The 12709-nt window shown below is 34.0% G+C and overlaps 1 protein-coding gene across 6 annotated transcripts in view; it reads left to right on the top strand.

Moving 5' to 3' along the window:
- The window catches only part of LOC110455513 (leucine-rich repeat-containing protein 74A-like), a 35808-nt gene that overhangs the window by 10874 nt on the left and 12225 nt on the right, over positions 1–12709 (top strand). Inside the window, exons 1-4 of one of the 6 annotated variants that reach the window (XM_021505689.1) lie at positions 1103–1644; positions 4841–5224; positions 10133–10344; positions 10535–10642. In XM_021505689.1, coding sequence (XP_021361364.1) covers positions 4948–5224; positions 10133–10344; positions 10535–10642 — 597 coding nt within the window. In that variant the 5' untranslated portion in view covers positions 1103–1644; positions 4841–4947. Of the gene's footprint in view, positions 1–1102; positions 1645–2553; positions 2768–3524; positions 4100–4295; positions 4553–4593; positions 4713–4840; positions 5225–10132; positions 10345–10534; positions 10643–12709 lie in introns of those variants that run through there. The other 5 variants (XM_021505688.1, XM_021505691.1, XM_021505690.1 and 2 more) reach the window with 5 other exon arrangements.

Genomic DNA, 12709 nt, shown 5'->3' with positions numbered 1-12709 from the left:
AGTGTCTTTCTTGTTGTGTTACTGCTGTCGAATTCGTCGTTGTTTACGTTTTTGGATAGTTATATGTTAAACAGTAAGAGCTAGTATGTAGTGTATGTAATTGAGCACATGTTGTTTTCATGTTTTATTGTTCTATTTGTGTTCTGTTGTGTATTAATGAAAAACCTGATAAAGTAAATATAAAATACCCACTTTATTCTAATGTTTATGAACCATCATCTGAGTTTTAAAGTTATATAAATGTAAACAATCAGAGTACCAAATGGTTTCCCGTTGAAAATCATACATGTACATATTTCTATTTGAAGCAACTAATTTCGATATTTGCTTTCATTTGTATGAAATATGAATTGCACTCATTGTGAAGCCATCAATTATCTATATGTACAATAAACGTGCTGACAATTCTTATCTCTTACGACTTATTAAAAATGGAACCCAATTGCTATGTCATATTCAAATGAGAAGGTTCTAGTTTGACTTTTGTTTTATAAAGTATGTTACAAGTTTAACATAGTGTTAAGACATTGCTCAGTGGCCTCAGCAGCTAGTTTTGCGTTCGTGAGCTGCTGTGCTATTAAACTGCTTCCAAGTCCATTGTTAGGTTTACACGACTATCACATGATAATAACAACAACGGTGGAATATTTCCTGATGTTATAGAATCTAATCAAGTAATATGTCAATTACAAGCTATCAAGGGCGTGTCACTCGAAAAACACTGACTGTCGATATAAGTTCTGTTAATGGTATACCGATCTTTAAGTTGACATGGTACCTGCATGAAGTTAATGAGATGGAACTTTTAATACTGAATTTGATCTCAATAGGAAGCAGATATGATTGTTCTGAATATAGCTTCATGTTATGTGTGCTATATTAAAAAAGGGCTTCTTTGACATTGTTAGTTTAAGATCTATCATGTCATTAAACAACCTACTTCATGTTGTCTAGTGAAACCCAGACGATTTGCTTGTGTCATTTATGTATGCGTGGATTGCGTTATGCATACGCCTTAAACAGACAGATTAATGTGTTACTCAAAGATAGTACAGGTAGGTATTAATAGTTTACCTCCCGCTATTAATCAATAATATGGATTTCCTACCAAGGATAAGATACGGATTACATAGCTTACTGTCCCATTCGTTACATCATAGAGTCGTTATTTATCATATATAAGTGCACATAAACACAGGTGCACGATCACTTTCCTGGTCAGACAAGTGCGACGGACTATCTCTATCGGATGTTTATGATTTATGACGGCTAGTGGTGTGATCGACATATACACAAAACCAACAGATTATATTCGTAACAAGGATAATCCACATCGAAAAATAAACCAAACTATCAACATATTTCTGAGAAAAAAATATTTTTTAGAAATGCAGTGTAGAACTTGTTCTAGCATTATGATAATGCCAAGGAGTCAGTCATAACTGGTAAAAATCATCGAGCACGTAAAACCAAGAACAAAGAGTGTCTGACAGCATCGGTGCTATAATTTGGATGGTTTTATGTGTGTTCATTGCTAGACAATGGTTAAGTCTGTGTGTCTATTCAGTCAAATGATAAACTTATTGCACTGAATTAAGATTGATACACACGCATGGAGTCAAAGGAGACACGATTTCTACGAGAGTAAGTATCTCAACACAATATGGTATGGAACCAACACAAATTGATATTGATGTACAATTCTTTATGGTTTTATTTCTAGTCAACACCTAGAGCAATATAATATCCATCCCTGGAGAACAGGAATACATGTTTATGCATCAATCATATTAATGTCAATCCTTTATCTTTTCCCATAAAATATCAACATAAGTATTTAGAGTAGCATATGATGTACTGGAGGCGTTTTAACTTCCTGGTCATCTGATTTCTCATCCGGATTTCTGTCATGGTTTATTATGTTCCTCCGTTTATTTTTTAGCCTGTATTAGCTCTGTTGTTATTTGTTCACATCAGTTTCAGGTTTTATATGTAATGATAAGCATACATCTACTGATTATTAATGTGATACGGCAGTCCCTAAATGCAAATAATTCGCTATTTGTGTATATTCACTGTGCAGGAATTATATTATCAAACGTTAAAAAATGGAATTATTGATACAAAATAAATTAAATGAACGACTTGGGTATGTATCTAAGCAAACAACAAAGAGGTCCATTGTTAATAATTCGGCACTTTACCATATGAATAGTTCATAACTGTTAAGTATGTAAACTCTTTTCAAACTTAAATATCTACTGAAGAAGACACATACAATATCCTGGGAATTCCTCTTTACTTTTTGCAATGTGTCAGGAGTTTACTCAATCCCATGAAATTCAAGTTCAAAGACATGAATCAGCTTCTAAGTAATCCTTGTATAAATCATTAGGGATGGTAATGTATGCAAATCGTGTCCCGTTCTTTATGATTGTGACACGCTATGCCTTAACTATTTACTTACCCACAGGTAGCACACTACGGTATTACTATGTACACCTAACGTAATGTATAAATCGTTATAAGCGGATAATCTGAATTTATTTTTTAGTCCAACTGGTAGAAGTTTATTCGGTATTAAAGTGCAATATTTGCAGGTACAGGTAGACTAGTTGTGTCCCTACCTGAGGCCGTTGTTCTTGTGTTACGAATCCTACGGTGGACTGCATTTCTAATGCCTACCATGTTGCCTGGTTGACAAAGAGTTTCTGATACCTTCCCGTTGTAATATTTCCTTCGGAAATTTAAGTCAATATGAAACTAAGTAAGTACACACCTTTGGTTTATGATTATGATTTGTCCCATAAGTTCAATAATACAGCTAAGATATGTTTGTAGAGTTTTTCTGTATCTATGATTTTGCATAATTGTTTGTCATATTTACATAAACAACTTAATTAAATGGAGTCATCCGTTGAAATACAATTTGATGAATAAAGTGTCATTCTTGTCACGAGCGCACAAACACCAACACTATATCAATGGATTCCTTTGATGTTGAGTTATTCAATTTTGTGTAAACCAAGAAGATTTAATAAATAATATTAAATGTATGTTTTTTCGTTCTCTTGAATGGTTAATGTTACTTTGGTAGTAACATGTTGTGTTTGTATTGATTATTTTCTTGTTTAATAGCAAGAAACGTCCCATCAATTATGTCTATTTCATTGTAAATATTGAGGTGTTATAATGAGTTAACAATTTTACTAGAACACACCATTTTGTATATGTTTGAACTTTTTTCATAACATATCTGTCTTAAGTAAACAGGACATGTCTGGGCAGTTGTTGACACAACTACTTGTAATACACAAGTAAGAGACCTAACATACAGACGTGTAAAATGAGTGTGAAAACACAGTGATCGTATTACATATTAATAAGGGAAAGGAAAATAAAAATTTGCATAAAATAAATGGTTGTGAAATATAATTCTAAACAAAGACGTCATACTTGTGTGTGTCAGCGATTGTTGCTACACAACATTTGATGTCTCCCGTGGTGTAAATGACACCAGTGAAACCTACACTTCACCACGATCTGCTCTTCATATGCGACTAGTGGTCGGGGCTGTATGACAATTTTTTTCAAAATCAATCAAAGGCTCTTAAATCTATTGAAGTATTATGTGGGCCTACACATGTATTGTTCCCTACTCAACGAATGTGTTGTTCCTTACTCAACGAATGTGTTGTTCCTTACTCAACGAATGTGTTGTCTCTAACTATACAATCAACATAAGAGTCTTCTTGGTAATTTATAGATTTATCATAAATACTTCGTAGGAAAAATGCAATATTTCGAATGCATGTGAGAGGTTGAGGTTTTAAGTAGCCATGGTGATCTAACTCCATTATAGACTCGGTATAGGAGGAACGGAAGGACATGAGATGTGTGTATTGGTATGCTGGTTCCAGGGCTCCTATCCCATACTTACACAGGGGGAGACCTTAACCACCCACTTCAGACCCACACATTGTCCACATTCGGATTAATATGTCCATATTGCCTGACTCCGAATAAGGATTTCTGATTATTACATTATTTTCTTAGCGATGTTTGATATAACACGTGAAGTATTCGTAAGGGTCCTTAAGTAAGTAAATATTTAATTCAATGGTAAATTCAGGTAAAGATAATATTTATACACAGACATATGATACCAAGTCTTCAATTATTAATATAAATGGATTTAAAGAATGATTGGTTGACAACACCATAAACCAAAATAAACATACGCGGATGCTGTTCATAGTCTCTAAATTAAAAAATCGTTGGAGCAGAAAATATGTTATGGAAAATAGATTAGCGGATAAAATTTCTATAGATAAAATCTTTAGATACAGATAAAGTAAAATATATATATATCTACATCCGATGAGAAGTAAGTTATGTTATATATTCCTCCGCTTAGAGGAGACATGAAGGGTGGACATTTAAATGACAATTTCGTCAGTAAGGGTTGTGCAAACAGGCCAACGTGCCGTGACAATCGAAGGTGCGAATCTCATCAATAGAGCGGCGCGCTAGACCTGATGTTCACTACGTGGTAAGGGTCGAGTCTTGTCACTTCAGCTGTATGGTACATTACGTTATATTCTGCTTAAATCGTTCACTTGGAAATATCGAACTGAGAATTCTGTAACATCGGGTAGTCTTACAAGCATCATCATGCTTAATTACATGAAATATGGGTTTTATATATGACAGTAAGATATTATACTAATCGGAATCACGTACGGCGAATTCTTGAGTAAGTGCTTCCAAGCACGTGACTTGGTGGTACAATCATACGTAAAGTTGAAATGTGATGGAATTTATTATTGATGATTTTCAGGTAAAGTAAAGGCATTGGCCCGATGGGAGAGACTGAGGCAGTATGTGAGGGCCGGATGTTATAGACTACTTATCCCACCGGAAGAATATTTCAAAACTTTGGCAGACATGGACGATTTAATGTACCGTATGGACACCAGGGAGCGGACATTTTATGAACGACAGAGTCGGTTTCGAAAACCGAAAGGACTTAACAGGGAATTATCGAGACTTTCTTCTAAAAGTTTGTCAACAGGAAATTTGAGTTCGAGGAGTGGAGAGAGTTGTTTTAATGGGGATAGTGTGTCCAGCGTTGAGGTTCCGCCACTTCCGGTCATTCCTGATATGTCACCAACTCCCACAAAGAAAGAGTATGTGGAGGATTACGACTATGACGCAAATGAAGGTAATCAATATCACACTTTAGATTGGTTACCCGTGTATATCATTGCTCTGTTTGGACAATATCCAGCTTGTCTACTCGAGCTAACAAACTGAAGTTTTGATATTTTAAGCGTATTAGAACAGAACATATACTAAAACAAATGTCCTTGAGCAATATTTGAAAGTTTGTTATTATATTGAACCAGGCCTGGCTATGGAACTAATTATATTAATTGGAAATTCCTATTGGTCAATACATGATTAAATCATCAAATATGCTCTACTCTTCGAAATTTGTAATGACACACTGTCCAGCGTACAGGGATCAATAAGATGTATTACAACTATACGAGGACTAATATTATAACAGAAACTAAACATACAAAACTGGTTCTCGTCTAAATTCTAATTAATTAGCTGAAAAAAAATATACGAAGCGTCTGAATATATTCTTTATTGTATTAGCATACAGTCAATCCAGCAGACACGAAGGTCCAATGAAAAAATTGAATAGTGACGATAAGAGAAAAAGAATTTGAAGACTTAAATATGGAGGTTTAATATTGTCTTTAAAATGTATTTAAAAAAGGATATTTAATAAATATATATAAACTCGTCATAGCAAAAGCAGAGAGAAAAAGTTATTGATATAAATCTATGGCAACAGGAAACGTGGAATCACAAACCAATTCATGTTTAATGAAGATTGAAAAAAGAATGTTGTCTCGTTGAGTTCATATCAGACTATAGCAAACTATTTGTATCTACCTGTTTTCGATATACTTGATATAAGTGTTATAACTTTTTGCAACTTTATTTACATAAATGTCGTCACAAGAAACAAATATAATACTAGTATGAGCATGTTTAAATTGATATAACAGTCGGTTGAAACTAATGGTTGTGATTTCCATTTTCTGGATGACGTATTTAACATACCTCGCTATACTTCGTGGTAGTTACTAAGTGGTCAACTTACTATGGACACAGTCAAACCCAAACACACACATTTAGACACTTAGCTATCTACTTCAGGCCATGTCACATAATCATTTATCAATTACTTTACTGACCATGCATATCGTACGTTATTCAAGGCGATTGTCAATCGGAGAAAGTCAATTTCTGTTCCGTAAAAGAAAATACCCATTGATAAAGTTGGCATCAGACCGTGTATACATGGTAATTGGGTTTAATGGTTCACAGTGGTCAAATCAAAGGTATTATTTTATGTATGACAAAAGACGAGTGGTTTTGCAATGAAGTAGACATCGATGATTTTAAATATGGTATGAGCACAACACTTGTCACAATTGACATCATTTAATCTCATGTCGCTTTTAACGGTTAGATCTTAAAGTGTATAAATATATCCGATGTTATAGCTTGCGTATGTGAATTTATCCGATGTTATCATTTAGATCTATAGATCAACAAATTATATACAGTAGTTTAAACATAAAGTATATTGATCTACTTAATAAAACGGTTTCAGTTTAGAATGAATATGATTATATTACAGCAGTATACCTACCTTCCCATCCGATTTCATTTGAGAGATATATAAATATACCCAATGTTAGTATTGACGCATATGATATTATGTCTCATGTCAATATTAAGCATATGGACTTTCCGTATATCGTTATCGAGGTATACAAATATACCGAATGTTGCAATCGCAGTATATAATTTAAATCTATCCAAAACCATTACTGACGTTTGTCTACCTGTCATGTTTAAACTATAAAATACTTTAGCTTGCTTCTGTTAAGTGGTATGCTGCTTATTAAACTACATTTAACCACTCTTGAATCTTGAAAGCTGGATAAAACGATTATTTCAATATTAATATTAATAAACAATATATCAACCCCCAGTAGGCATTCACACAGCAACACAATGGCACTTCCTGTAGCAGCATAACAGTGCACGTCACTACACAAATATCCGTACACATTTAGTGAATATTTAACACAATGGTCAAACAAGCACACCCAGAGTTCTAGAGCTCAAATAGTTCTATGCTCATCCCTAATACAACAATCCTCATCTCTCTATCAATTGTATTGTAACACATCTAGCATTCTAGTCACATATCCCAGGCTCGCTAACGCTCACATCTTAATATAACATTTTCACGTATCACTAATAATCTTGCCCTAACGCAGTAGTTGTATATTTTCTTATACTCACAGCCTCATTCCACAATCTTTGACTCACTTATACTCACAGCCTCATTCCACAATCTTTGACTCCCTTACACTCCTACAGTAATAGCTAAGTCCCTATCTCTCTTACAATCACAGCAGCTAGCATTTTATCGTGTACTCTATCACACAAATTAGACAAAAAACAGAAAATAAGACTTTTTCTCGACTCATTTCTCTCCTCAATACAATTCACCATGTTAAACATTTTAAAATCAAGTCGAAGGGGAAACTAATAGATCAGTCTTAAGTTTAATGATCTATTCAGAGTTTTCATACATTCAGGGGAAAACATGTGGAGTGTCATTTATTAAGATTATTTTTCCTATATAAATCATATATGTATATCTATCTTACATATCAAACGCATTATTTTGTGATGTCGTAATGCTTCCGAACTTGGCCCAATCGTTTCTTATGTTCTCGAAATGATTGCTTATAAAATCATTATTTTAATTAAATATAAAATACATAATGACCCTATCGGCTTTTCCTTTTAAGGGTAAGTCACGATAATTACGTACTGTGCCTTTTAACCACCACATATTGTACAAACAAAATCCTACCAGGATCAGTATAGAATGTAGACAAAGGTCAATTTAACAACGAAACAGGTGGCTGATTAGCTATACCGACTATAACTTTCTATTGTCCTACGCCCGAACAAGGGTACCATTACGTTTAATGGTCGTTTGATGGTTGTGACAATACATTAAGAAATGGACGTGAATGTATATTATATGGCCTAGTAATAGAATATAACAATAGTTATACCGATTGGGTTGTGGATGAACGCTGGATACCCAATATATCGCTGATTAAATGATCGTTTCACATTGAACTAGTGATGACTTGGGGTCAGAGTAAACGTTTTCGATTTCAGGCATAGTAAACAAAGATTTTCAAAAATAATATTAAAGTGACTCCTTCCCTATTTAGGTGCATGTTATGCTTATTAAGCAATAGTATACGGATTTGAAGAATATGCGACAGGCTTACTAATATTTTAACAAACTACACGAGCTAAACCGGCAGTGGAGGTAGGAACTACTTCTATATTGTTAATACAAAATCCTGATGTTCAAAACGATATTCAAAATTTCTGATTTTGTAACTGTAGGGGAAGCGAAAAAATGAATGTGCGAACAATAAAAAATAGACATTCGCCGCTTCGAAGTAAAAATGATAAAAATGGTCACCTTTAATGAATTTATTACGGAGAAATCTCACCCGGGGGGGCGGGGTCTCTGATTGTTTAACCCAAGGCTTGTTTCTCATTATCATAACACAATAATTTCACCTTAAAGTTGATGATTCTCTTAAATAAGTATACTCACCACAGGGGGGATTGCTTTCCCCACATACAATCGATATTGTCTTCTAAACAATGAATGTCATTATCTGTATACGTTTTCTTTCCTATTTTACATTTGTGATATCTTGATGTCATATTTTATTGTTCTTTTGACGTCACCTCATTATTTCTTTTGAGTGTTTTACAAAGTCACGTCATTGTTCAACATGGAGTACTGTATGGGGCTACAATGTGATGCCTTAAGGGGGTTACAGAAAATATTTAAACCAGTAGAAAAACGGGAGACAATTTTGTGGGAGAAAGAAAACTTCTCTCGTAGAAGGAAGATTTTAATTGCCTAGAATGATGATTATACTGTTTTACCCCGAGGGTCGGGGGGCGCTTTGTTACACTCAGAAGCACAAAGCAGATCCCTAAATGTCGTTATTACTGATAATTTTTGGATAATTATTTTATCCTTGTATTTTGCTGCCCCTATACATCGTCCGATTCTAATTGTCTTATCATTTTGTTATTCATAAGCATAAGGTGTACATTAATAGTTCATAGGATTTGAAACTGAACTGAACAAAATATGATTTGTATTACTCTCTATAGGTAGATATCGACTGGTAAAGTTAAAATGCTTTCAAATGGCCAATAGTCCGACCTCACCTTTCATACTCAAACTATACAAACATGACTGTGTTTAGGCAGGGATTAAAACATGTCACTTGCCAGTTGTAATTGATCGTTATTTAACAGGTTAATCTCAGTGGTATAACCATACTTATTCTTAATATAGGTGCCTATAATATTTAATAAAGCGCGGCTCAGTACACTTATGTAATCCCAGTTCGCCTTTTCAATATTTACGATTTAATATCCATGCATGAATATAGTTATATTGACACGTAATATTTGTGTTGAATACACTTAAGTTCACAGATACACCAATATATAATTAAAAACATCAACCCTTGATTTGCCTAAATATCAAAGGCAACCTAGCATTTTAATTTGGAACATATATTTAACTAATGTGTCATTCAGATTTGTTATAGATCGAAACCTTTTTATGTTCTTTTTGTTTCCTTTTCACAATCATAACATCCTTTACTTACCGATTCTCAACACAACCACATCAGAATTTTTCAATATTCTTCCGTCGTATTTAAGATGTATTTTTTCTTTTTTATTTAATAAACAGTTTCTACTAATTACTAAAGTTCCTTTGCAAATATCATCCAAACAACTGACGAAGCCTCGTCGGTGTGGTTTCTATCGAAACGAGTCTCAAATAGATTGATGATTCTTAATTTTGCGAAATTACCATTTAGTAAGTAAAATGCTTACTTTGTTAGGCTAGCTAATAAATATTTGCTGTTTCTTTCTTATGTTTTATTGATGATATTCTAACTTTTAGATGTGAAGCTGGAAGACGTGAAGACATTCGTGACGCCCCGACGGAAAACGACGAAGACGGCCGACATATATTTATTGGCGTGTAAACGGTGTAAAGCTACCGCCCTGTCTAATTATACTCGACAGCTTCAGGCACCCATGACAGCCTCCATCGACCTTGCCAACAACCTCATCACCGCTCATGATACGAAGGCAATAGCGGTTTCACTCGTGGTACGATCAGGAGAACCTTTTTATCATTCAAAACACAAAAGAAATTGTCTTCATTGTCATAATTGCAGAATAAACATTTGTTCTGAGTCTTCTTCTCTGACTACATAAGCCAAGTTCATTAAATATGATTAACTGTTAATTGCACTTGAGCTTTGTTAAGAAATACACCTTTGATATTGTATGGTTTCAGAGAGATAAGAGGATCGTCAGTGTTGACTTATCGAACAACAAGTTGGGACCTCTGGGAGTCATGTACATAAGTGAAATGCTCGTCAGGAACAGTACATTAATGGAACTGGTATGTACTTACGTGAGACACGATTGAACCTAAAGGTAACTGCACCAACGTGTGTGTGGCTCACAATGTTAGCATGTTAAATTAAGTTACAAGAGTATCATTATGTAACACTAACGCTGTTGTCTGCTTAACATCTGTATGGTGCAGTGTAATTCGTTTTCAGACATACTGTATCTATTGCCAAGCTTTATAGATGAATCAACTGGGTGCGTCTAACAGTCATCCTCAAAAGCGTTACATAGTGCTACTTATATACATAACTGCCTTCAAATGACACTGCAATTTTAACAATTTATAAAGCAATTTACTCGTTTGACAACAACACTGAAACCTGATCGAGTTGATTAAAAGGTTGACATTTTACACAATAAATCATGAGTGTAGATTATAAAGGACCTCATAATTTCATAGTTTGATTCTTTGAAGTAATTAAATCATACTTTCATAACATGTTGACAAACATGCCCCCCTTGCTCATGTTCTGATGATAATTGGGTGAAAATATCAAAATGAACACGTGAATTTCAAAGTACAATACTTTTTGTCCCCTTCCCCCATCAATCATTGTTACATACTACTGTCAAGTTTAATTAAACACATAGCTAAAATCTAGTGACACAAGATGGGTATCAACCGTTGTGTTTACACAATTAGTATTCTGTAACAATCATATTATGCAAATTTCTATAACATCTATAAACAACGAATGACTGAATACCTCATGCAATATAACATCCGAACTTGGTGTTTAGATGTTTACATTGACTAAGAATGCTATAAACATCCTGTTATATACTTTCACACTGATGTACTATGATCACACCAACAGTATATCTAATATATATCGCCAACCCGCTGTTGCAGGACACTCAGAATTTAATTTTTTGAATTTAAACTACCTTCCTTCACGTGCTATGTGTATCGTTCATTGCCGTAGGAAGATATATTGCTTGTAAATTCATTATCCTGAACAGACTTGCTTCTCTGTCTCGTACACATTTACATAATGTCTGCAAACATGTTGCATAACTATTCAACATAAACAGTTGTGATGACTGACCTTGTTGTGTATGGAATTGAACATTTGATATTAACAAGGATGAATTTTATTTAACTCGAATAAGCAAGGCAGATTTCGAAATTTTAGAAATATGTTACTTTTTAAATCGTGGGCAATACCATGAAATTAACATCTTAAGTTAAATAACTTTATTTTTATATTATTCTCTAAGTCATTTAGAGAGAAGTGAAAAAGTGACACGGATTTTATAACGTCTATATCAGCACAGTCGTGTATAGACATGTATGTTGTACTTGACATTTAGACGGGAACAAATCTGTGACAAAAGGTTTTAGCTACGTGTCGTCAATTATTAAACTTTAAACTATTCATAACTTCAAAACCTTTAATATTGATATGGTAAAAGACATAAATCATCCTTATAGGACGTGAGGACATCCCTATGTTATGTTATGTTCAATTGAAATGCTAGCACAACATTTGTACTTTTTACAATGTATAGATTAATATTGCTTATTTACCTACGTAAAACACACATTTTCGATTATGTATCGATCTGAAGGAATTGATACTTTAGTCCATTGTTATATATGAAAATATGTGTGCTGCATAGGTATATGGTCAATCATTCTTAACCCACACATGAACAGATTTGTAAAGAACCGTATTGTCAAACCGCACATCCTGATATCTCTATCGCAAAAGTCTGTCAGAAAGTCGATATTGAAATGAATCGGGATCACTAGAGGTTAATGGCAAAGTAAGGAACACCACATACCCCGTCCAGAACTATATCCTAGCAGGTAGCTATCGACCACACTGGGTATCACACAAGTATTCACATTCCTTGTATCGAGACAAAGGAACAGTAATATCATCAGTATCACGTATTGAACATGATAGTACAGTTGTTCTAACATCTAACATTTGAATGTGTCCTCAATAGAATCCTTTATTACGTTAAAACACGTTTCATAATTACGTACCGATGCGAATAGGCAGACTAATTATATCGTAATGACAAACACACGTATAACAACAGTTTA

This window comes from Mizuhopecten yessoensis, unplaced genomic scaffold, assembly GCF_002113885.1.
Source record: "Mizuhopecten yessoensis strain PY_sf001 unplaced genomic scaffold, ASM211388v2 scaffold8233, whole genome shotgun sequence".
Taxonomy (NCBI): domain Eukaryota; kingdom Metazoa; phylum Mollusca; class Bivalvia; order Pectinida; family Pectinidae; genus Mizuhopecten; species Mizuhopecten yessoensis.
This window is presented reverse-complemented; position numbering and strand designations above follow the sequence as displayed.